This window comes from Meriones unguiculatus, chromosome 7, assembly GCF_030254825.1.
Source record: "Meriones unguiculatus strain TT.TT164.6M chromosome 7, Bangor_MerUng_6.1, whole genome shotgun sequence".
NCBI classification, from domain to species: domain Eukaryota; kingdom Metazoa; phylum Chordata; class Mammalia; order Rodentia; family Muridae; genus Meriones; species Meriones unguiculatus.
In genome coordinates, this window is record NC_083355.1 from 17870056 (window position 1) to 17896304 (window position 26249).

The following is a 26249-nucleotide window of genomic DNA, read 5'->3' on the forward strand; positions in this document are numbered from 1 at the left end:
ATTGTACAGTGTCTGTTTGAAGTTTACCTTCTCTTTAATGTTTTAACAGAAAAAAACTGCATGATGAAATAGATTTTCTCCAAATATATATATATTTATATAATATATAATCTTAGTTAACTCAAAGGTATATACATTGTATAATAAATAATATTTATAAAAAGAGACTTTTTGAATATAAAATCAAAAAGATCAACAACTTCTACAACTTTTTACAAAACTTTGGATACAGCAGGTTGGTAGGAAATTCCCGTTGGATACTATCACCTGACTATGGCGAGGATAATTACAATGCACTCATGTACTATTATTAAATAATTACTTGTCAGCTACTTGAATACGCCCCAGAAACATGACTTTATCACTTTTAATATAGAATACATAGATATGAGAAGACTTGTGGATTGTGGTATCCGATCTGCTGAAGTGTCCTCACGTAATCGAGCACTGTTGACTTGATTTCCGACTTCCGGAGGAGAGATGGGAAGGGGCATGGGGGATGCTAGGAAGGGGTGTGAGGTGATCCACGAGCAGAGCTCGTGCTCGCAGGGTGGAGAGTGCACACGCAAGGGCCTACTTGGGCCTGCTTGGCAAGCCAACTGCACAACAGGAAAGTCAAGGGGCTGACTCAAGTGTCAAGTCGGAGTTTAGCAGACCCCAGACAGAAGGGGGAAGGACAGATCTTGTTCTGCTCCATCCCCCTGTTGCATCTCCTCTATCTGATTCTCCTTAAGACAGAGCGGATGGATCAATCCATGCTGCCACGCCCATCTTACTGTCACCCCAGCCAGGACCATTATGCTTCGAGGACTGAGCTGGGAGCTGCTTCGTTCACCTGCTGGACTCCTTTGGGCATCTAATCCAGATCCTTGGGAACTGAGCTAGGCTGTCTCGCTCACAGGAGGGGGAAGGGCTGTGTTAAGGATCTTTTCTCTTTTGGGTTACTCCAGCCAGCAGGAGAAAAGGATGCAGGACGGTGCCCTCCCCGCACAAGGGAAGCGGGACTCTCTGCCCTCCCCACCTGCCAGCCACATAGATAGCTCTCTTGTTGGCACTGTCTGGGTAACACTAAGGTGCCTGGCCGCTCTCCCTGGCATCTGCTGGTGGGCAGGGCTGAGACTAGCACGACAGTCCCTTCTTTCTGCAGGTGGTGGATGGAGACGGGGGAGACTTGCCTCCACCGCTAACCTATTTACAAGATCCACCATGAAAAAGATTTGCAGCAAAGGCGGAAGCTGCAGAATGGCAGAAACCGATGTCAAGATCCGACTATCTCTCTAGTGCAGGGCAGGGCGATAGGGAAAAAAAAAAAATTGCCCAGGAGGAACTCAGCTGTTCTTCAAATGGCTTCCCAGGCCGCCTGGAACTCTCGGCTCTTCAAAATTCAAGATCCTGCTTCAACAATGGCACAGGGCCTCCGCTGCTATATCCCAGCTACACCTATGGCTTTTCTCACAATGGGAACGTGTGTCCAATTTGAATGGGAGTGGATGGACAAAAGGGGACTGCGAGGTTCTGACCTATTTCACAATTCCCACCTCAGAGGCATCTTGGAACATCACGAGTAGGCAGCCTGGACACAGACTCTTGCCCCACCCTTGTCTTTCCCACCAGGCCAAGAGCTTGCATTAGCCCAGCCTGTTCTGTTGCAGTAGATTTTTTTTTTTCATTTTTATTTTCTTTAACATGTGCAAAGGTAAGCCTCGGGTCTGTCCCCAGCAGACCCTGGAAAACCACCAGGAAAGCCCCTCTGTAAAGCCACACCATCCAGAGCAGGGTGAGAGACGTTAGCTGAGAAAGGAGAAGCCTCCCCTCCGAAGCCGGCTGGGTCCGGGTCGTTTATCACATGCAGCTGGCAACAGTCCACGCTCCTTGCTGGCCAGTGCCGAAGGCTGGCCCAGATCTAGATCCTGCTTCCCATGAGACTCCGATGAATGGATCCAGCCGTACAAGCTACCCTTTCCCAGTGCCCTTTGGGAAATAAACAGGAAGAATCAGAAACCTGTAACGGCTGGCAACATCAGCCCCTGGGCGCGAACTCACAGACCACTGAAGCTGCTAGCCCTGCTTCCTCCAAACCTCAGAGCCCGCCGTCTGTGGGAGGGAGGCAGGCCACCTGCAGGACAGCGGAGCCTGCGTCCACAAATCAAACCCTTCTAGCCGAAGAAGCCCTCTGCAGGTAACTACAGCAGCACTGTCTCACGGACAGTCTGAGCCACCAGTCAGTCCCCAGCAGGGCCAGTGCCATGGCGCACATGCTCTGTGTTTCTGCCCAGGCACTGCCAGCCTCCTGTGACTTGTCCAAAAGAAAAGGAATCCGCTTAACCAGTTATAAGGAATCTCTTCCTAGGACGCTCTCCCGAGGACGTTCATTCCTCTGTGCAGCCCTATCCTGTGGGATTTGAGGTTCTGAGCCATCTCCCAGGCACCCCCAGCCGACCCTCAGCTGTGGGGCTGCGCAGAGCTGAACCAGGCAAAGCAAGATGACCTGGATCTGCCCAAGGTCCCACAAAAGCCTAGTGAAAGACCCAGGATGCGAGGCCAGTTACATGATGAGGTGACTGGGTCCGTAGCTTTTCCAACACAGGGATGAAAGGATTAAATCAGACACTTGGGAAATACCAGCACTTGGGTAACAAGCCAGCGGCTAACTGGAGTCAGTGGACAAAACTCATGCAATGGAGCAGTTGTCTTCCCCACTTGGGAAGGGCGAGGACGACACCACCACGCTGAGCTTTCCTTGGGCCTATGAAGGGCACGTGGCCTGCTCTGCTCTGAGCTTCTTCTCTCCCTGTTCTGCCAAGAAAAAGAGCCAGAGGCTCTCTCTGCCTGCCATCCCCCTGCCCACTGGTCTTGTTGGTTCCATCATTAGCAGCACCTTTAGGGGCAAGAGAATGGGAAGGAACCTGCTGGCCTCTGGCTACAAGAAGCTAGATAAAATGACTCTCATCAGCCCTGCTGGGCCCCAGTCTCAGCTGCCGCTCCGGGAGCACTGGTCCCCAGGCCAGGCAGCCTTGCAGGGCACAGACCATAAACCAGGGCTCAGAGAGGCAAAAATATCACACGGGAGGGGGGATCTCCCTTCTTATCAGGAAGCATGGAGAGCCTACATGAGGGGGTCCAGGCTACGTGGGTATAGCATCTTGGAGACATGTTTGCATGATACATCAAGTGTCTAGTGTAGAAATGTGGAGAAAACAGGTTGCCTTCCCCACCCCCACCCCCCAGGACTGGAGATTGAGCCCCGTGTTTGACAAGTGCCCTACTACCTAGCTACCCCCGATTCTTCTTAGGGAATTATTTTTAGTGAGAGGGTCGCAGTGAAGCAATTTTCTGGACATCGAAGGCCAACCCAGCACCTCCTTCCCTGCCTGGAGGACCTCAGCTGCCCACAGGGCAAGGACAGAGTCACAGGGTCTGTATCGGGGACTTAGACTGCCCTGCGGGTCCAGCATGAGGCTTGGGCTGCCAACGCCGTGACCTCTGCAAGCCTACAGAGGGGGCTTTCAGAGGCAGACAGCTGGGTCTGTGTAGGCCACTAACTCAGTCTGACCGTCAGTGAGATGGGTGGGCTAGGCAAATGGCCCTCCTGCCTGCCGAGCTGGAGAGCACACCAACAGCTCCCCAAAATGGCCAGAGCTGTGTGCCATCTGATATTGGGGTGCTGGACTACTTCTTGCCATGGTGGGTATCAGAGAAGGTGGGTATCAGAGAATGCCAATGAGATCCAGTTCCTTTGCAGCAACCCTGTGCCAACGCTCGGGGAGCATCTCTGACACTTCTGTTTGGAGCTATCTTCAGAGGGTCACACACACACACACACACACACCCTCCTAACTTGAGCCTTATAAAAATTCATCAATGTTCCCATTCTGCCTTGCAGTCCCATCCCTGCCTAGGTGAGGAAGCCAGGGCTTTAAGGTTCAGCAGTGGGCATGTGAATCGGCCAAGCTACTTCTCAGATGGGCTGAGAAGGGTGTTATGAGCCACCAGCTCCGAGGTGCTGGGGTGGAACACTCAGCGCTGGCCAGCTGCTTTTCTATTAATCAAGCGTTGTCCCCTGCATACTTTTCCACGGCCCTTATGGCAGCTCGGGGAAGGCGACAGGCCGAAGCCAGGAGTTTTCCACAAATGGGAGAAGCTGGCTGAGAATCAGACCTACTGGCCGAGCCGCACCTCGCAGCAGAGCCTTCTCAGGGGAAGAGGGCAGAGAGAAGGGTCACGCTGGCCCATGCCAGAGACTCTCGCTCACTCTGCTTCCAGACTGACCTTCCCTGGGGTCCTCCCACGCAGGCCACCTCTGGGAAGCTTGGAAGCATAATCTGCCAGCCTTTCATCCCGTGATTACTCACCACAGCCACTCTGAACTGGGACTCCCTCCTCCTTCCCATCTCCCTCCATAAACTTGGTGAGAATGCTCCACTCCACCCAGGCTTCAGATCTGGGCCTCCCCACCCACCTCCCCAAGCGCTGGAGGATTTGCGCTAGGTCAAAGCTTGCCCTCTCAGTTCACGGTTAAAGTGAAATGACTCTGCCTCAGGGTAGGAGAGACTTTTCAGCCTACTGTTTCAGGCTCTTCTTTTTCTTCTTCTTTTTAAAGACAAGGTCTCACTATGTAGCCCTGACAGACCTGGTATTCTCTATGTAGACCGGACTGGCCTCGAACTTACAGAGACCCATCTGCCTCTGCCTCCCGAGTGCTGGGAGTAAAGGCCAGTGACACCCTGCTTCTGGCATCTGAACCTCTCCTCGGCGAACAGTAAGGAAACTGGCACCCTGAGATACAAAACTTAGGGGCTCCGCTGGGGCCAGACCTTAAATCTCTCTCCTGGATGCACAGATGCTCAGTAATGACAGCCAGCAGCCACGAACAAATCTGGCCTGGCTCATCCTTTGCTAATTTGCGTAAGGATTTTAATCAATTGCTTTGCGGCTTACGTGCACACCCAGGAACGTGATTATCTGAGCCTCGTGTCAATCTGCCAAGCTGCTGCCCAAGACCATTCCCGTGGGAGCGTGGGAAGCCTGGTTTCCTACCCGGGCTTTGGGAACTAGTCTGTCCGGAGAAGCTGAGAAACAGGAGGGCAGGCCTGGCAGGGGAGAAGGGAGGAGGGGAGAGGGCAGCCCCGGGCCCCGCCCGGCACCCTACCTGGCTCCCTACTTGCAGGTGTGCACGTCATAGATACGGATGCACTCCTGGCAGCTGACGTAGCAGCACCAGTGGAAGACGCAATGGCATTTCTCCTTCCGCTTCTCCGTCCTCGTGTTGTGGCCCCGGCCACAGCACAGCAGGTCGCAGCCGTCGATGCCGTGGGAGGTGACGTTGCAAGTCCGGTCCCTGGTGCCAAAGGAGCCCGTCTCGGGGTTGGGCTCACAAAAGTTGGGAGAGTTCTCGTAGTAGACCAGGTCCCTCTCGGTGGGCGGCTTGAAGAGCGCGTACTTAGCCCGCAGGGTCTCCACCCAGCCTCGGGACTCCCGGTGCTTCTCCACCACCATCTCTGAGGCGCTGTCGTACTTGTCCTTGAGGAAATCGCCAATGGCTCGGAAGTCGGGCTGGGCCCACCAGCAGGTCTTCACCTCGCAGCTGCCCGACAGCCCATGGCATTTGCATTTCAGGTGCATGTGGTCAAGGATGGTCTAGGGAAGAGGAGCAGCAGCTAGCCCAGGCTGACCCACCTGGGGCACCCGCCCCTCTGTACCACACCACGCCCCTCGTCACACCGCAATGCCCTGGCAGGCCTCACGCTCACCCCATTTACACAAGTGGGGCGAACTAGGGGCTATTCTCCCCATTTAACAGATGGGGACACTGAGGCTGAGAGCTAAGTGATCGGCTCAAGGTTCCAAAACCACAGGAAGGGCTACAGAAGCCAACACACACACACACACACACGTCATGTATACACACGGACAATCAATGTACTTGGGGCCAACTGGAGGCAAGGAAGGAGGGTGGCCAGGGGGTGTTCCTGGGTGTGGATGGCCCGTCGGGGGCAGGGGTCCCCGGTGCCTCCCCCCCCAGGGTTGTGGGTAGCTGTCTCACCGTGCGGCCTGCTTCGTTGTTGTGCTTGTTCATAGCTGAGCGGGCATCCGGCCTGTTCTCCCGCGCGTCCGCGAACTCCCGGGACACCAGCACCCCGAAGTCGGCGTCCTCGCTGCAGCCACCCCACTTCCAGCCCTCTCCCGGCGGCCCCTTGTGATGCGAGTCGCAGCCGCAGATGGTGGAGGTGCCCTCGGCGCAGGAGCGCGTGACCGCGAAGGCTACACCCGCCGAGGCGATAGCGTGCACGAAGGCCGATTCGCGGGTGGCTGCAGGAGGATGTCGGGAGAAGGATGCTCAGGCTGGAGCCTGGGGTCCCCAGCCTTGCCTCTGGGGGGCTGGAGACGCGCTCGGAGGCTCACCAGCCGCGGAGGGGAGAGCCAGGAGCCCTCCAGACACTGGCTGATAGTCTCACTTTACGGATGGGTAAACTGAGAGCAGGGCTGCGGTGCTTCTAAGATGGAGGGGGTCCGTGATGGGACGGGAGTGCTCACGGAAGCCCTAAGGTGGCCACGCCCTGTCCTGGCTCTGGATCTCCAACCTTGCACGGTCACAAAGCTCGCCTCCCCCAGTTCTGAGCCCTCCACTCTGGAGACAGGAATTTGCAGCCTAAACCTACCAATCCGGCCATTCCGCCGAACCCCAGTCCCCCGTAGGCACATCTGTCACCTGAGCCTCACATCACACTCCGTAAAATGGGGGCAGCGTCTCCAGCCGTAGCCGCTCACCCCCTGTCCTCCCACGAGGGCTGAGACACGGGGCCATTTCTCTGCCTCTGGCCCCATGGTCCGGAGAAAAGGAGATTCTCAGGGCCTGTCCCCAGCCTTGTTCTAACGGGAGCCACTCTCTGAGCGCACAGATCTGTCCCTTTGGGTGCTAGATTGTTCCCTAGAAAACTGCAAACCCTATTCTATAGACAGGGGACTGAGAGGCCAGTGGCCAGGACCCCAGAGTGAGCCACGCCGAACTGCACAGGTGGTCGGACCCGGGTCCCCCCCCCCAAGGCTGCGGCCCGTCCTGAGCACGCCGGGTACGAGGTCCCCACGACCACAGCAGCCTCGGCGGGCGCGACGCCCTCGCGCGCCACCCGCCCAGCAGGGGCGCGCCCCACTTTCCCCGCAGCCCGGCGGGGAGCGCGGAGCAGGCGCGGCAGCCGGGCCCGGCTCCGAGGTGGGGGTGGGGACCGCGCGCCCGTGGCCATCCGCGCGCCCCAGGGGAGGCCGCCCCTGGCTTCCGGCGAGCCAGGCCCCGCCGCGCTCGGTTCCCAGCGCCGGGGCCCGCGGGGGCGGCAGGGGGCGGGGCAGGGATTAAAGCCTGGGAGCGGCGCTGCCGGGCCCCGCTGTGCCGGTCCCCGTCCGGCGGGGCCCGCTGCGCCGCTCAATCCGCCTTTGTTCGCTCGGTGTCACACCGCATTACCCGGATAATGCGGCCGCCGGGCCCGGGCCGCCGGGCCGGCCGCCACCGCGTAGCAACGGGCGGCTCCCGCGGCCGGGCCGCGCCCCCAGCCCCGGCGCCGGGCCGCGCCAGCCCCGGGAGGCGGCGGCCAGAGGGCGTGTGAATGGCGCGGCGGCCGCGGCGGGCGCGCGGCGGGGGGCGGCGCTCGCGCCCTCGGGGAGCCGCGGGGGGGACCCGCTGGGCCGTGCGGGAACAGTGGCCGGGACCCACCAGCGGCTCCCGGGGCGCGGGGACGCCTCCCCGGAACCTCGCCCCGCGGCCCTCACCGAACCCCAGGCTCTAGGCCCCGTCCGCCTGGCAGACCTGGGCACAATGTGCCCGCTGGCCGTGCGACCGAGGCGTGTGACACAGACTCCTGGGGCGGATCCGAAAGGCAGACCCGCCGTGAGCGGGTGTTAATTCTGGAAGGTCTTGGTGGCCGTCGTCCCTGGGCGGGAGGAGTGATCAGGAGAAGGCCTGGGTTGCTTTGGGGGAGGCGTCGGGACGCCGGGCAGTTGGATTAAGCGCTACCTGGGCTGAGGTGGGGCGCCGGAAGGCTGTGAGACCAAGTGGCAGGCCGAGATCGGTTTTGAAAAGCCAGCCGCCGCCGCCACTTGGCCCCAATTAGAGGCCAAACCTTTTATGTAAACAAGGAATAATTAGCTTTGGTAATAGAAGCGTAAACAGAATCATCATCCATTGATTTGCTAATTGCCCTCCTGTCCCGTGACAATAGCCGGCGTTTTTTGGCTTGCAGGTTGTACAGACCCTTTGCACTTGAAGCACAGGTAAAAGAAAAAAAAGAGGGAGGGGGCTGTCTCTCCCATAGGGGTTAGTCAGCCTCCCCTCTCCCAAACTCTGCGCCCACCCCGTCAGCTGGCTCTCGGACCCCTCCTCTTCCTGGCTGTGAATCCAGCTTTAACCAATTTCTTCTCAGAGGAGGAACGGGCTCTCCCCAATCGCTGGCAGAACTCCAGTGGAGGCCAGCCCAGCTAGGGTCATTAAGTTCCTGGACACAAGGGGTTCTGGAGCCAAAGTCTCCTTCTTAGGAGCAGTCGCCCCCGTTCATTCCTCCCTTCTCCTACACCCCATGCTGGGGTCCCAAGCAGGTTAGACCTCCAGGTCTCAGGATAGTTGAGAGGGAGTCGCGGGCCACCAGAGTTTACGGGCCTGTCTTGCTCTCAGGACAGGAAACCAACGGGAACTCTCGGGGTACCCTTGGAGGCCATGCGGTGCTACCGGCACCAGGCCAAGTGGAGACTTTTCCATGGCAGAACACCTACCTAGGCCTGGCACGGTCCCGCCCCTCGCCCCAAAGCTGTATTTGCATAGCACTTAACACAGCATAAGGGAAATGTCACACATGTCCACATCAAAGCCCGGGCCCCCGCTGGGTCATCCGGGGATGGAAGGCTCTTGGGCTCCTTGGTGCCTGCCCCCTGCCCTCCAGTGTCGGGACCCCAGGGCATCTCAGGGCTCCCCACCCCCTGCCGCACTGGAAAAGATGCAGATGATGTGGAGACAGCCTGGTCTGTCCAGAGGTGGATCCCACCCACTTTCCACCAGCTTTATTACCCTCCTAGGGAGAACTTAGACTCCGAGTTTCCCACGGCGGGAGGAAGGGGGCAGGGACCTGGGACCCTTCCCACCCACCACCCCCTCCCAGCACCTCCCAACCCAGCCCCAGGCAAGTACCTTTGTCCAGGACAGGCCCAAAGATGGCCAGGCTGTCGTCTACGGTGGTACAGTTCCAGCGGCGGCCCCGGAACTGATGCTGACACTCCTGGATGCCCAGTTTCACGCCTTCTGCTACGCTGGGCATAATCTCAATGTAATTGCGGCAGAAGCGCAGCTGCTTGGGGACCAGGCCTGGGATAGAGCCGCAGAGCAGAGGCTGGGAGCCCAGAGATGTGTACTGCTGGCCCAGGGCCAGGGACCTGTGGGCAGACAACGGGGATGGCACTGTAGACACACAACACGTGGCCCAGCACGGATGTCATTTCTTCACAGACGGTGGAGTGGGGTGGGGTGGGGGGAATGACCCACGGCTGGCCCTCAGAAGCCTGGCACCTCACAGGCTGCTTTTGACTTCCCTGGGGACACGGTGCCCCACAGAGGGCACAGCACTGGTTTAGGCAGCGTCCCTCTGACATGGGCAGGTCTGACTTTCAGGGTGGGTGGAGCGGCACAGCCTCTGCGGGCAGGGGGCTCTGTGGACTTGTACTGAGTCATGAAAATAGCCCTGGGTTGGGAATGTAGGACTGGGGCCGAGATCAAGTTCTGCCCGTGCCCAGGGCCCACTTGCCCTGGTGGGAATTGCAGGACTCCAGCTGAGCAATCTCCCAGGGACTCCAGGAGTCATGGGCCCTGTGGAGAAGAACAGCCATGTGTGGGAAGGAATCCAAACATAAAGGACAAAGGGAGCAGAGGAGGCCATTGTGACTCCAGCTCTATCTTAGGGGGGAAAAACAGATGCACAAGTCTTAGCAGAGCTTGTACCTCTCTCCCTTTCTCTCTCTCTCTCTCTCTCTCTCTCTCTCTCTCTCTCCCACAAGAGCCTGTCTGTCTCTGATGGCATCAAGCCCCCCCATCACCATCTTTATAGTTCCCTAGAAATTTCTAGAGCGCCACCTTCCCTCTCACCAGGGACAGAGGTGCCGTTTCATGACTAGTATAGCTCAAGAGCAAAAGGGAAACCTCAGCAGGCATTTCCCCCAATGCTGTTGCTTCAATCAAGACAGCCCATTCTTCCACCCCCTACTGTTTAAACCTTGGGATGTTATAGTGTTGGGAAGTACTGGGGGGGGGGTGTTAAATAATGTAGAAAAATCAAGGTGCTGTCAGAGCCTCTAGTCTTTCTTTCCCTCTTCCCAAGAAAGGGAGAGCAGAAATGACATTGTGGGTCTCAGGGGACGTCACAGCCCATTGTGGCCAGGCCCATGATAAAGGGCAGCGTCCTGGAAGAAAGGGACGTAGGCACTGGCTGAGGTCAGGTCCTAGGTGCAGGAGTCTTGGAGAGAGAGCCTGGGGTTAGGTTCTAGAGTGGGTCAGAAGAAAGCACACAAAAGCCTCCTTGGCTGGACATGGGTGAACCTAACAGTCACCATTGATGGACTCTAGCTGCTCAGCACTTGGGAGCAACAGGCCTGACCAGTTTTTGATCATCTCTGTCCCCTGGTAAAGAACCAGGGTTTGGGGTTGGGGATTTAGCTCAGTGGTAGAGCACTTGCCTAGGAAGTGCAAGGCCCTGGGTTCAGTCCTCAGCTCTGGGAGAAAAAAAAAAAAAAAAAAAAAAAGACAAAATAAGAACCAGGGTTTACAGAAAAACAAAACAAAACAAAAAACAAAAACAAACAAACAAACAACAACAACAAAAAACAACTAGCTTGCCCCAGGCTTCTTAACAGGTAGTTAGCCAATCAGAGTACTGTCTGAGCTGCCTCCCCAACGGCCTTCCCCCACACTGTACGCTCAGAGCCTTGCTCAGCTCAGACACTCCAGGGCAATGCGGTAAAATGGCACCAACCACTCCCGGCAACCTCTGGCCTCAGTTGTCAGGGGGAGAACTCCAGGTTTTCCCATTTGTTGACTGGGAAGAGAGACTGGGGGTAGGGGAGCAGAACTAGGGGGTTTGATCTCGTGGGCTTGAGGAGCACCACCTTTCACAGCCTCGGGCATGCCGGCCAAGTGATCTCTCCGTGGACTCTCCCTGACCCCAGCCCAAACAGAGCCTTTTGGAAAAGGAAAAGCTAGGAATGTGATGATGCCTTCCCGTAATCCCAACACTTGTGAGCAAGAGGATCAGGAGGTTCAAGCTAGCCTGGGCTACAAGAGACTGTCTCGTTAAGGCAGAACGGGAGAGAGAAAGAATGTGGTACCCACTGAAGCATCAATGTCACACTGTCCTGGTTAACTACCAACTCCCCTCACTAAGTGCCCCTCCCTTGAGTTGCCTGATAACGACCCAGCACACAGTGGGAGTTTTACCAGCTGCCCAGACCACAGAGTTTCTAACTACTGTTAGAAAGTAGACTCATCTGGCTCTGCCCCTCCTAGGCATGCCACTTTCCACTGACCTATGGGTAATATTCCAGATGCTAAGGTGGCTTCAGGCTTGGCCTATCTGTACCCTGGAGGGCTCATGCCTAAGTGGGAGACAATGGCGAGTCTAGGGGCTGGAGGCAACAGCCCACGAAGCCTTGGAAGGAGCCCAGTGAAAACGCCCAGTGTGTATTATAAATCTGACCTGGGCTGAACGTGGCTCTAAATGTTTGTCTTTAACCTATTTAATCATCACAACTAGTCTGTGAGGGAGAAACTGTCCTCATCACTATCACCCCATTTCACAGAGAAGAAAACTGAGGGAAGGGAGTCAAAAGTAACCTGCTTGGATCTACAGAGTTTAAAGTGCCACTTTGAGTCCCCCTTTTGGCATGTGTTCTCTCTCTCTCTCTCGTCTCTTCCTTCCCTAACTCCCCACTAGGCCCTTTCTCTGCAGTGCTGTGGATCAAGCTCATCTTCACGCACTTGGCCAGCACATAGGCCTGCCTGGCCTGCCACTCACCCCCTAAGCCCTGCAGACCCTAGAAAGGAAAACCTAGCGAGGGTTCAGTGTAGATAGCTTGTCACCCTGACTTACATTCCCTGCTCCCTGCAAACCTCCCTTACCCCAGCTCTCTCTATCTCAAGCTGTCAATCCAAGCAGCTTCCTCAACTTCTCCACAGCCCACTTTCTTCTTCTGTAAGATAGACCTCCCAGGAGAAGTAAGGGTGTACAGCTCAGAGCCAGGTACAGCAGAATTGGTGGCCACCTCAGGCTCCATGCCCTCAGTACTTTGTCCCTGCCTTGTCCCCAACCTCACTTCTCTCATCTTCATTTCCCTGACCTAATACAATGCATCAGAATTTCCAAAGCCACCTCCCATCAAACCTTGAGAGGGAGGCCTCAGGACAGAGCAGAGACCCCTCAACCCTGACAGGGCTGGCCAAGAAAATCCCTTTGTGACTGACAGGCTGAGCCGAGCAAAGCCGTGTATGACTTGGATGGATGTTCAAGCTAACCGAAGGGCAGTGGGAGCACTTCCCTATGCTCCGGTCAAAGGTCTCAGGGGATCTCTCTGGACATCCTGTGGTAATCAGCCAGAGCCTCTGAGGACGGGACTCAGATCTGCGGATGGCCTTGGGCTCCCGAGGTTGTGGCCTTGGGATTGAATTCTGCAGGACAGCTGCCCTCCCAGACATGCCCTGCCGGCCCTGAGCCATGCCCACGCAGCATGGCTGACATTCCATCGTTGCAGACATATCAGTGTAACCCACTTCTTGTCCCCATTACAGAAGAACTTGTCCCCCTGGGAGAGTCAACAAGAGAGCTTCCTTCTCTTCTCTCTCTCCCCAGTGTGAGAGGCTTTGATTAGATTTGCCTTGAGGCCAGCTGAAACTGCTTCACAGCCTTTGCATGCACCAAGCCCTCCACCTGAGTGCCTCTCTGCAGCCCATACCCAAGGCAAACTTATCCTGAATCACTTCTAAAGACTTGCATGGACTCCCAGGCAGAAGTAACCCTCCCTAGTCTGAGTGTTCCTGCACCCCGTTCTCCCTTTCTCACCAAAGGAGACGGGCTAATTTGTCTGCAGCATGACACCCAGAGTCCTGTCTCCTCTTGTTCCCCCACATCGACACTAGCACACTCGGCCTTTCAGGCAAGGAATAGAGGACACCCCAAGGAGACGGCCTGATGCCCTCACTCAGCAGGTCCTAGGCAGCCGGAGGTTGCACCCACACACAGGACAAGACTCCTCAGTTCCGCTGAGGGACTTCCTACAGTGAGGATCTGAGATGATGGCTGGGCTCCCAAAGGAGGTAGGGCATGGCTGGCGCTGGCAGCTGGTGAGGGGGAGGACAGAGGGCTTGCCAGGCCTGCCCAGCCGGGAAGGGGCTATTTATACCCAGCTCCTGTCCCTGACTTGCCCTGCTCTGCCCAAGGCCCCATTGTCTTCAACCCCAGGGACAGCTAGCTCATCCTTCATCCCAACCACTTATCGTCCAGGTGGGCCCAGGCAGGTCCAAGCCATCAGGTGAATCGGCCATAGGTGCCAGTAAGCCACAGGCTAATTATGGGGACCTGAGTGCTGACCCCAAAGGGAGAAATGCCAGTCTGGTTAGGCCAGACTGAAAACATCTCCATGGTCTTGTCAGGTTCCCACTGACACCCAGTTGTCACCTGTTTGGACACCCGTGGGCAAAGGGTTGCCGATGGGTGTGCATGATGACAAGATCAGAGTTTTCCTTGCTGGAGAGGGAGCCGGGGTCCTTGCCATGCAATGGGCTCTGGTCCTCTGAGACAAGGCCATAGTCTGCAGCCCATGCAGGCATTGATCTTGCAATCCTCCTGCCTCAGACGCCTCAGTACTAGCACTGCAGGGATGCACTCCACATCCAACTCGAACACAACCATTTTAATGTGTTAACTTATATTCTTTGTTTACAGATAGAATTAGTTAGAAGGAAAGTGGGGAAGAGATCTGCAGCAGTTCCTAAAGAAGCACAAGTGGCTTGCTGATACTTTTCATATAGATATAGAATTATATACATATATAAATAATTCTATACATCTCTCTACATATTCTCTCTCTATATATATGTATATATATACATATAAAATACTTTCATTAGATATAGAATTTTTTTGGTTCTTTTGTTTTTAAAGAGACAGGATCTCAAGTATCCTAAGCTGGCCTTGAACTTCCTATGTAGCCAAGGATGACCTTTAATTTCTGAGCCTCCTGCCCCTACCTGAGTAGGGGAGTGCCAGGATTGTTGGCATGGGCCACCACACCCAGTTTATACAGTATTGGAGATCAAACGCAGGCCTGCTGGGAAGGCAGCCTACCAACAACTCTAGCCCCAGTCAGAGAATTCAAGGCAGCCTAACTGTTGCATTGACTTACAGACTGAAGAGTCCCTGTGGCCTTAAAGACCCACAGGCTCTGCTATCTCCCAGCATGACTGAACCCCTGCTGGGCCCAGGCTGGCTCTACCTGTTAGCATCAGGCTCATCCTACCCGGTAGTTCCCTGACATCCAAGCCCAGCTTGTTTTATTTGCTTTTAAGTTTAGAGCTTCTGAATAAGGAGCTTAGAGTTGGCAAGGCGTTGGGGGTCGCCAAGTTCAGGAGGTCTTTTCTTTTGTTGTTCTTGTTCACTTTGTCTTAATTGTTAACTATTTTTGCTGAAAATGAACACAAACACAACCTCCCTCCTCTCCCTATATTAAAAAAAGCATTTTAAAAGATTTGTTCAAATATATATGACATATATACAAAATATATATGTATTATATAGATATTTATATAATATGTATTATATAGATAGATAGATATAGATCATATATAGATCTAGAATACAAGCCTGGGCTTGTATTTCACAGTAATGAATGTGTAGGATAATGAGAATGTTCTAGAAATATTGGTGATAGTTGTCTGACATCGGAATGTACTTCACCCATTGATTTATGCAGTTAATAATAGCTAAAATGACCACGATCCTGTCTACTAAGATCCCTCAATTTTTTAGGAGACTTTCGGAGAGCCATTGGTCTGCTCTAGGTTTATGGAGATACCAAAGCTCAGAAAGGGTAGCTTGTTTTTCTGGGTCACTCAGTTGACTGAGATGGGGAGCCGTGGCCACAGCTCCCTCCCTATGGCCAACAGACTCTTCGCCCTGCACCACTGTCTCTTCCTCTGAGTCCGAGGCTGAGATAAAGACATATTCTCAGAAGCTTCCCTAGGTCTTGGCAGAGTGGACAGAGTGTATTTCAGGGCCATAGCACAGGGTAAGGCTGCCTGGCTCCTCCATTGGGCCTGAGATGAGTTCGGAGGTCAAGCCCCCCTCATCCTGCTCTTCCTGGGATCATGGGATTCTTTTTCCCTTCTCACAGAGATAAGTTACCATCCTTCTGGTCTCAAAGAGGGGTCGCCAGGAGAGTCTGATCCAAAAGCCTAGGACCTCATGAAATAAGTGTCCAGATATTTCAAGGAAGAGGAGGGCAAAGGGTTCAAAAAACAAAACAAAACAAACAAACAAACAAACAAAAAAACACCAGAAGGGCAGAGAGCCAGGTATTCTGTCCGCTGGCTTCTAGGCAATATTAGATAGAGGTCCAATCTGATTTTGGTCCAGCAGAACTCTACCCTGTCCTGGGCAATATGGAATGTTCTAGAAGCCAGAATTTCATGCATTCATTTTTGAGAAATGGGCAGAAGGAGCTTTTCCACTTGGGCAAATTAGAGCTGAAGGTTATTACAAGGGAGGGGACAAAGTTCAGGAGTACAGGTACCTGAGGGCTGGGAAGGAGCGGAGCATGGGGGGCCAGGGTTCTCTCAACTCCTGGAGCCTCTCTTGGCTCTGGAACGGAACATTCGCCTTGGTGCCTCAGCAAGAAGCTTTGACAAAGTGAGAGGAAGGCCAAAACTCAAGGCACACCTGCTGCTGCCTTTCCTAGAATCCCTGTGATCTCGAACACATAAGGGCCCTGTGCAAGCCAAGCACCCTTTACCCTTCACAGCATCACAGCGCATGGCCAGTGTGAGGCTGTTTCCGAGTGACGCAGTTTTACAAAGGGAGTGCCTGGCAGTTTACAAAGGGGGCCTAGACGCTGCTCTTCACAGCAGCGGGGAGCCCCTGGACCCCTCTCCATCCCTTGTATCTGCCTTTCCGGATACAGCAGAGGCTGAAGGGAAAAGGGTGGAGCTGCGGGCAGGGCTGGGTTTCCGGTCCGCCTGAGTCTGGGCCTGCAGACTGGAACCAGTGAGGATAAGCAAAAAAAGGGTTTGGTCTCAGCAGCTGGGCCCAAGTCCTTCCTTGGTAAACACAGTCACTCAGCGCCTGCTCACTCAACATCACTTATTGAGTGATGACTCCAAACCTGGCAGAGCTCCAGGTGCTAGGAACACAGAGATGAATGAAGCCCCACGGAGGAGCACCCAGGCCAGGAGACATCTATCAACGGCTGACCGTCGAGCCCTGTTCAAGCACCTACTGGCTCAGGGTACTGTGAAAGCCACACATGGGCAGGAGATGGTCTTTGGCCACTTGTCACTCACAGACCCTGTTATCATGACCGTAGCATAGGGCGAGATCCCTGAGTCTCCCAGAGCCAGCTGCTCCCCACTGCCCTGATCAGGAGCAGCTGTGCACCTGTGATTAGACCTCGGCTCCCTTAAGCACCTGGAACAGAGAACAGCCTCAGACTAGGGGCCTCAGGACAACAGCTGGTGTACCCAGGCTACATTTTATCTTTCACCTGAAGTCTTGGACTGTTGAGAGGAGCAGAGGAGCTGGGGGGAGGGGGAGAAGGGGAGGCCTGGCAAAGGGCCCCACCTGCCCAGCTCTATGCCACTCTGGGCAAGCTGGCAGAGCTTGAAGCATCCTGAGCTAAACTTTGGTCTGTTGATCTCTCAGTCACATGTGCGATGGGACAACACTCGAGATCAAAAGCTGGGAAACAGCTGGGAGGCTGGCGGTGACAGTTGGCACTAAGGAGACTCTGGGACCCGGCAACACATTGCCATCACCGGAGGCTTTAGTGCCACTGGCCTTCGGTGAGCCAGTCTGGTTAACTAGGGCTGTGGTAGTGGATGGGCCTGCTGGCCCTCGGGAGACAAAGGCTCCAGGAACAGAGAGGAGGCTGTGGATAAGGACAGGAAAACAGAAGAAGGGGTGAGAAAGGATCTGAACTGGGGTGATGTCCATAAAGGCTAAAGCAAAGCGGGGGAGGGGGGAAGGCCTTGGGGACAGTGACAGCTACAGACCCCATATCCAGAGAATGGGGAGGTACAGAGGCCAAAGAGGAAGACACTTGTCCTACTCGAGGACAGTTGTTCAGAAAGTAGAATGGAATGGCATGCTACACCAGATCTCTCCAAAAAGGTACCTGGGCAAGCCAGACCAACTGGAAGCCTCCTGGTGGGGCTGCTGAGATCATATGCCAGGCAGGCAGGTGTGACGCCGGCCTAGCCTGACACGCCCAAACCTCACACTGATAGACCTAAAGCCCGTGGAAGCATAGGTTTTGTCCCTGACTTCTGTTTCATAGTCCTTACAGAGGCACATAGCCTGCCTGTGTGGGCAGCCATCACAGTGTCCCTTCCTCTGCTCTGCCCTCTGTCTACTGTTTCCTCGCCAGGTGAGAGTTCTGCTTCACCTTAAGCCACCACAGCCAGGTGCTCCTGTAGAGACTCCTTTCTGATGAACAGAGGGGGCTTACCCCCAGCCTGACCTTTCTCCACCCAGTGAGAGCAGCCATGGGAGCCGCTGCTCTCCATGGCCTGGGGAACCAGCCTCTGGGTATGTTTCTCAGGCTGGCTCAGCTGAACTCTGGGCCTTTGGGCTTTGGCTAGGGTTTCCCATGTCACCAAGACCATCATGAACATGACAGGAGCAGGAAAGCAGATAATACGAAGGAAGGGGCATTCCAGGCTGACAGCCCACACCGTGGGGTGAAACCCACAGGCGTGAAGAGAGAGAGAGAGAGAGAGAGAGAGAGAGAGAGAAAACGATGTCAAAGTTGTCCCTTCTGGAAGGGAGCAGCCACTGAGAAGGGCAGGGTGGCCCGCTTCCTCTTTCTCCGAAGTTCCCACGGAACTCAAGCAACAGGATGCATTGGCCCTGCTGGCCAAAAGACTGTCTACATTCTGGTAGTAAATCTAGCAACTCATCTCCAACCCCCACGTCCAGAGGCTCCTTGCAGGGCCAACCAGGAGCCTTTAAAGGAGGCAGTGCACTTGTCCTAAAGGGTCTTGATTCTGGGCAGCCATGCAGGGAAGAAGAGGATGTGGGAACAGGTACTCAGCCGGGGGGGTCACCCTTAAACCCCTGTCAGAGGGAAATGGTAGCAATTTTGCCTCCATCCAAGGAACCAGGTGGACCTCAGCCTAAATGGAATGTACCAGCGTCTCCTCTCTGCCGCCGCAGCCAAGCAGCCGGCCTGCAGGCCCTGATCTGATAAGGTAGTGACAAGGCTGCCTGAAAAATGTTGAAACCTGTGAAATGTTGAAACCTGTTTTTTGAGGTGTTGTGAGCCTGAGCCAGCCCTCCCACCCCCCACCAACCCCCATTTCACAGGAAGGTGGGGTCTACAGTTGGAGAAGGGAGGAGGGGACAGAAGGACTGTCCCTCCTGGCTAAATTGGGGGTTGGAGCATGGAGTGGGCTGGTGGGCCCTGAAGAGGAGGCAAGGGAGCAACTGTAGGGGGAAAGGGAGGGATCCAGAGAATTGCAAAGGGAAAAGGTGGAAGATGAGAAAGAAGGGGGAGGCAGGAGTCTCTGCAGCCTGGCCTGGTTCATCTTCTCTAGAAAGACTTCCCAGAAGGAAGACTCAACCCACAATATCCAGAGATGGCAGGTCCAGGCCAGGGGCCTCCCACCTCAGACCCCAAGAAGGTCTCTCTGAGAAGTGCCAGCTGTCTGGCAGATAGGACTTCCACGAGGTCAGGGCAAGAACTGAGTCATTTCCTCTCGTTTACCAAGCCGTTCCCAAGTGACTCCTGGTGAGCTTCCCTTCCCCAGCCCTGCTGAGCAACTCAGGTCCTTGCCCTTGGAAAGTATGGTCTGGTCTCTAGCCCCAGATACCAGATAGGCTCAGTCTCATAGACAGGACGATCAAGGATCAAAGTCTTGCTTGGGTCACATCATCCCTGCCTGGGAACTGCAGATGTTACTCTGTCTAGTGTGGGAGATGTCGAGCATCCCTGAGACCCTGGTAAGAGCAGCAGTTTCTGAGTTCAAGGTTGATCGATCATAAAGGCTTATTAAATAGAAGTTTCTGCCCAGAAGGTGTCCCTCGCTGGCCTCTGGCTGGCTGGAGGAGGGCAGATGTAACACGGGAGGCCCTGGGAAAGCCACCGGAAGCCTCTCTAAGCAGTAACATGGCCAGCCATCCCATTCAAGTACCAAGTCATGAAACGTCAGAGCTTGGTGGGACAATTAATTTTTTTTCTTAGGGGAAACAGCCCCCCCCCGCGCCCAAAGTGATGTGACTCATCCTGTGTCCTTCACTGGTTCAAGGTGAAGGGGAGATCTAACCTCCAGCCAGAGCTCCATCTCCTTACACCACACAGACCCTCCTATAAGCCTCACAGAGCCTCAGCCAGCACACTCCAGGATGTGGACCCTGCCCTATGCAGAAGAGGCATCCTAGAGTTGACCAAGTGTGAGGAGTCCCATTGGGGGTAGGAACCCTAGAAAACAGGAGTGCCTGGGGGTGAGTGGTGAGAGGAGCCTTACAGAGCTGAACTGCGCTCTTGCTTGAAAGCCCAGCTTGATTTAGTCATCCCTTTCTCTCTGGGCTCTGCTCTTTCCTTCTTGGCCTATCAAGCTGCCGATCAGAAGCATAAACGTTCCCTAAGCCCAGTTTACTTCATTAGTTCCTTTGAACCACGTACCGCTTCCTCCCCGATGACCCTCTAAGGCACAGTTACAGATGGCAGGGACAGTCTCCCAGGTGCTTGACAGGGTCTGGTCAGAACTGTTCTGGGAGGGATGACAGCTGGTTCCTAGGTCAGAACTGGCCTGGGTTCTCATGGAGCTTTCCGATCAAGCCAAGTTTCAGTATAAGACCAAACAGCCTCCCTACCCTTCCACTCCACTCTGAGCTCCCTTTCGCCCCTCAGGGTCTGAGCTTTAAACCCCCTCCTGATATCTTCAGTTTAAATTGTTCCTTCTGGTCATTTCTTCAGTATATCAGAGGGAGAGAGAGACCTTGAACACCTACTGAGCTCTCTACAGAGTCCATTTCTGCACTAAACGGTGAGACTTTTCAGAGGACAAATTCTCTCACTGGCAGCCACCAAATGGAAACTCGGGCTTTCCAGTGGGAACAGGACCTGGGAGGATGCCCTTGAACCAGACCCAGTGGCTCCCACTGACTTCCCCAAACACTTTTCCCCCTACCTATCACTCAGACTGCTACCATGACAAGCTGTGGGCAGAAGCCACCCTGCTGTTTCTCTGGGATTTTTCAACAGCTGCTGCACAGCCTCGGAAGTCTTTCTCTGAGCCTTCAAATGCAGAAAGCTGAGTGACTGGTTGGAAGCTCACTCTAGACCTTCTTCTCTGGGGGGGGGTGTTCCTCGAGGGCCACCAGCCTGGGGCACACCTTCAGGGACAGTCACACTGGGCCAGCTCTGTGCTAGCTGTAGAGAGCATGAAGATGCGTGTGGGCACAGCAATAATCTACAAGAACCACCAACTCCAGGAGCAGCGTGGAGCTGCTGACCGGCAGCAGGCTGTTTCCCTCCGCATTTCAGATCCAGACGCTCAGGTCTGCTAGAACCAGAGCCTCCAGAACGCAGCTTCTCTCCCCATGGAAGGTCAAAGGATGATCACTGCCCAGTTGGCTGCTGAGGCCAGGAAGGCAGGTGAGACGCTGAAGCAGCTTACCAGGGGCAGATTTGCAAAGCCCAGACTCAAGGACTCCAGCGCTAACCCGCTGGACCAGCCCATCTGGGAAGCAGGCTGAGAAACTCTATTAAACACCTCCAGAGAAATGGGCCAGCAGGAGAGCCTGAGATGGTACAATGGGGGCCACCCATCCTTCCCCATAAAGCTCACCACGCTTGACCCAAGAGTTAACCCTCAGCTATCAGGGAAAGGAGAGGCAGAGCTACAAGCCATGTGACTGTACAGAGGCAGGCAGGCAGTCTGAGGGTAGGTCACGTGAGGAGAGGCCACGGGCCGCAGCTCTCCGAAGGGCCGAGTGCATTGGGCATGAGGAGAATTAATCTGAGGTTAAAATAAAGACGAGAGAGAACATACATCTGGAGCCCGGGTTGAAAACCCTCAGGATAAGGGCAGAAAGGACACCAGGAAACCCGCATCACTGCAGCTTGTTGAAAGCTGCATGATGGATGGCCTGAGGGCAGGGACCAGCCTCACATATCGGAATCTCAGAATTCATGATGAAGAGTTTACTTCGCAGCTGTTCGGCGAAAACAAACAGGCATGTTTGTAGCATCCAAAATGGTCGCATCAGGAGGTGTGTGAATGCTTGCTCCTTGTATTATTTTTGACTACTTTTCATTACTGTAGCTCTGGCTTGCCTGGAACTTGCCAAGTAGAGTTGGATGGTCTGGGACTAGCTATGACCCTCCTGGTTCCCCATCCCAGCAGGATGGCGCTTTAAACCATGGCCTCAGGTGTGCTAGGGAAGGGCTCTTCCGGTTGAGCCCTATCTCCTGCCCCCTTTCGACTTTTCTGCTCCACTTCTCCCGCTGCTGTGTGGTGGTGGTGAACACCAGGCCCTTGCAGCGCGCTCTGCCAGCCCTAACCCCCTAAGCAGGGTTACAGCCCTCATTAGCAATTCTCATAATAAAACTTCGTAGAACAATAGAAACTCCCAACTCATTTGCGGGGGACTTCCAGATGGCACCTGTGCAGGGCTGGCACCTTGAAGGCCCAGTTGCTGGGAGCATCAGCGACAGGGCCCTGGAATGACACGGGCACCGGCCCCGGCCCCAGCCCGGCAGCAGCAGCAGGTGCGCGAGCTGCAGCGGGCGGCGGGTGGGGAGGGGGGCGGGAGGCGCGCCACGCCCGGCGCTCAGGGCTACGTTCCCGCTCCGAGCCTTTCAAGGTGGGTATTTCCACCGCGTTCCCAGGAGGTCTTCCTTGCGCCGCAGTCCCCCCAACAGCGCCAAGGATCCGCAGGTGAAGGCAGCCGGGCCGGCACCTGGGCTTCCCCCGCCCTCCTTCTGGAGGCTGCGCGCAAGTTCAAAGCGCTGCCTGCTCCTCCCCCTCCCCGGGCCCATTCCCCGGAGCGAGCCTCAACACCTTCCTTCGCACCCCCTGCCCCGCACCCACACCATCACATTCACCAGCCTCGGCCTCCCGCCTCCAGCGCCTCCGCTGAACCTGGCCTTTCTTCTCTGGCTTTGCGAGGGCCCCGCTCCACGCTCCTAGATGCCTGCAGACCCCAGCAGGACCCCAGCAGGAATTTGAGCGCCCAGAGAAGGGCCGCCGAGTTTCAATGCTGGCCACACACGGAATTCACAGTAACGATGTCTGCTCCACCTTGCATCGGAAGGATGTGAGGGGTTAGTGAGTCCTCCCTGCAGGCCAGGAGCCCAAAGAGACTAGGACCGCTCGTGGGGCTCCACCGCTTGGCTCTATCCGCTCCACTCGATCTGCTCCATCCTTCCCCGGTACCCAGGTACCCAGAGCTAGCCTCCCTGTTTCTCCCCCGAGCCCTGGTGTTGTGCTCATCCTAGCTCTCCGGGTTTCTCGAGCCTCCATCTTGACAGCCGCAGCAGCCAAACTGTTTTTTGATCAGTTTGGGCATGTCCCTCATCTACATAGGCCAGGTTAAAAAAAAAAAAATCACCGGCGCCTCCGAGGTTGGAGTTTAAGAGCCTTAGTACTAGCTAGCTAACATCCATTCCAAAAGGAAGGTGACCATGAAAAACACTTTCAAAAGAAGCCTGCTGGGGGACCCCACCGTGCCCTGCCCCCCACCGTGCCACTACATTCCCCCTTGCATCTGCCTTCCTAGCCCCCCCCCCCCCGATTTCTCCACCCAGATTTCTGAGCCTTGCAGTGGGGTTTACACGCCTGTGAGTACAGAAACTCCCAGACACGCTGGATGCCCCCAGACAGTACTGGGGTTCAAGGTCTCAAGACGTGTCTCCTGCAGGGATCCACGACTTCCTGGGTTCTTTCACATAAGCTGGAGGGGAGCCGATGCGCATCGTCCACCTTGTTCACCCATCTCCTCTCACTGTGCCCAACCTTGGCACGCCAGAAGGCTGCAGGACCCAGCTGCTACCACGGCCCCTTCTGCACCTTCAGTCCTGGGTTTTGCTGTATTTCTTCTGGAGGAGGACAAGCTTTGTGCACAAAAGACTCTCTCTCTCTCTCTCTCTCTCTCTCTCTCTCTCTCTCTCTCTCTCTCTCTCTCTCTCCACAGCCATACATTCCCAGCCTTTTTTCTGTTATATAGCTACAGATGCATAGAGATAGGGTGCTGCTAAGTTCTCGGGCCCACCCTGAGCTTTCCTTTTTTACTCTCTTGGGTGAGGTAGGTTGTTGTTATGTACTCTTGGCTGATCTAAAACTTCAAATGTAGACCAGGCTGGCCTTGAACTCACAGAGATCCTCCTACCTCTGCTTCTTCAGGGATGGGATTTAGGGCCTATGTTCATTTCGAACTTTCCATCCTCCTGCCTCAGCCTTTTGAGTAGGTGGGTTTACAGGCCTGTGCCACAAAGCATGGGCAAATTACAGATTTTTTTTTTTTTTTGGTCCTACAAAGGAGCTGCGTGTTCAGCATGAGCACAGATATCAACACAGACCAGCGGCTGAGGCTCCCTCAGGAGTGGCCATAGACAGGAGGAGCCCACAAAACGGGGGGGGGGGGGATGAGGTAATGGGGGCCTCTTTGTGGAAACGGCTATAAATGAATACAGGGGAACGGTTTTACAGGTGCATACTCAGTGGTGAATAAGATAATACAGGGTGCACTTACCTGGGGAGACAGCAGTTAATAAGGCCATGAAGAAATAATTTCCTAAGCTCTGGTGCAAGGGGGTTGAGGGAGACCATTCCAGGCTGCTCACAATGGTTATTATTATTTGTAAAGGCCAGCATTTATTGGGCCCTGACTCCATGCCAGGCACCACGTAAAGCACTTTACATGAAATGCATCCTTTAATTTGCCAGAGAACCCAGCAACGTTACTACCCCCATTTGACAGGTGATGACACAGGTTCCAGAGGCTAGGTGATGTGTCCGGGGTCATGCAGCTGGTGATGGGGGCACTGTGCTTCCTAAGACAGGGACAGGGTCTCTACAGTGTGTGAATGGAGGGCTGAGGCACTCAGCCTGTCTTGCTGCTCAGGCTGAGCCCTGGGACTCACACTGCCTCCTCTTCCTACTAGTATTTTTTTCTCTTGAATGTTGGTGTGGATCATCTACCCCTGAAACGTATGTCTCAGAGAAAGGCTGTGTCCCAGGCATGCTCAGGGGACAGGAAACCTCTGCCCTAGAATCAGAGGGATAAGTAACCTCAGAGAATTCCAGGTGACCAGGCCTTGTCTAAAATATCAAGCCCAGAAGATTTGGGTTTTCAGAACTAGTGTGGATATGGGGTTCTCAGGAGAGCTGAGCACCTTTGAGATTGCAAAGCTGTTTCCTGGAACCTCCTGATTTAGATTCTTTCTTTCAAAAAACCCCCAAGGTCAGGTGGGGGGAGGAGGGAATGCTAGAGAGAGGGCCCAGTGGTTAAGAGCACTGGCTGCTCTTCCAGAAGACCTGGGTTCAATTCCCAGCTCCCACGTGGCAGCTCACAACTGTCTGCAAATCCAATTGCAGGAGATCCGATACCCTCACACAGACACGAATGCAGTCAAAACACCAATGTACATAAATATTAGATCCCAATTTAAGAAAAAGATTTAAAAAAAAAAAAAGCCCCCCAGGGGTTCAGGCCATTGCACTGCACCACCGAGAAAGCAAAGGCTCAGAAGGAACTGCAGGGCCTGAAACAGTTTGATCTCTCCTCCTACGCTGCTGTCATTTTGTCTGAAGGTCTAGGTCCACCCTCTGGAAATAACTCATTCTGGCAGAATTCACTTTTTCTGCACCCATGTGTGTCCCACACTGACCCAGTATTGTCATGGTCCCTGGTCCTGAGGACTGGATCATCTAATGGGGTGAGGGTCCCACTGTGTAGCTCTGGCTGGCCTGGAACTCACTATGCAGACCAGGCTGCCCTCGAATCTATAGAAATTACCCTGCCCTAGCCTCCCGGATGCTGGGATTACAGATATGTACCACTACACTTGGCACTGTGCTTGCTGTTGTTTTAAAAATCTTCTGGTTAAAATTCATTTCAACCAAGTGCAACCCTTGATGTGTTATACATACACCGTGGGCACAGAATAAGCTCGTTCAGGGTGTCATTGGTGGGTGGGACCTGGACCAAGAAGGAAGAGGTAAAAGGGGGATGCTCTAGGTGGATTTTGTCTGCTCTCAGAAAAAATGGCGCCTCAGACGCAGAGATGTAAGCAGGACACTGACATAAGGGGCAAGGGAAGATGGAGGCAGAAGCTGGCAGCGATGTGGAAAGCATCTGTGAACCTGAAAGAAGATTGGCAGGAACCCAGGCACTCTTGGGTCCAGCCCGATAAGGCATCTCATGAGGCTGAGGGATCAGTACCAAACAGGGTTCTTCTGCATCTGGGAATTTCAGGCCATCCTTGTTACCATTTGTTGTCTTGTTACCGCTGCAGAGAGGATAACAAGCCACTTCCATTGCCTCTGCCCCTCACACTAGCCACGCTCTCACCGGGCCAGTGCTCTCTGAATTGCCTTAAATCCCTTCCTTACCAGGCCACGAAGGCTTCAGTCTCCCTCCACCAGATTCTGTGGTGTAAGTCCCAGAGTGAGAAGCAGGTGCCTCGCATCCTCATCCCCTGCTGTCTGATCTTCCGGAGCTCTAACCCTGGAGGAAAGTGGTCCTAGTGTTCCGTGTGCTAGCATTGCCCAGCACACACAGTCTTGTGCAGGAGGCTGAGGATCATGGCAGTAAGCCATGCTCGGTGGGCCCTCCGTTCTAGGACACTGCTACGGCACGGGGCACTCTAGCCACACTATGTCAAAGAGATCTTTGTCTCGGTACACTTCGCTTCCTGGCTTGGCCATGAAAGTCCTGCTATGCTTGTGCCTCCCAACTTCCTGCTTTCTTGCCTGTGTGTTCCCTCCCTCAAATAAAAACAACCAAGCACCGTTA

At 54.7% G+C, this 26249-nt stretch overlaps 1 protein-coding gene across 1 annotated transcript in view; it reads right to left on the bottom strand.

Annotated features, from left to right (window-relative positions):
• Positions 1 to 1282: 1282 nt before the first annotated feature.
• Positions 1283 to 26249, bottom strand: part of Wnt3 (Wnt family member 3) — a 41301-nt gene continuing 16334 nt past the window's right edge. The window contains exons 2-5 of the mRNA XM_021631939.2: positions 9170 to 9411; positions 6044 to 6309; positions 5150 to 5637; positions 1283 to 1971 (exon numbers count right to left, since the gene is read on the bottom strand). Of these exons, the coding sequence (XP_021487614.1) occupies positions 5158 to 5637; positions 6044 to 6309; positions 9170 to 9411 (988 nt within the window). The 3' untranslated portion in view covers positions 1283 to 1971; positions 5150 to 5157. The remainder of the gene's footprint in view (positions 1972 to 5149; positions 5638 to 6043; positions 6310 to 9169; positions 9412 to 26249) is intronic.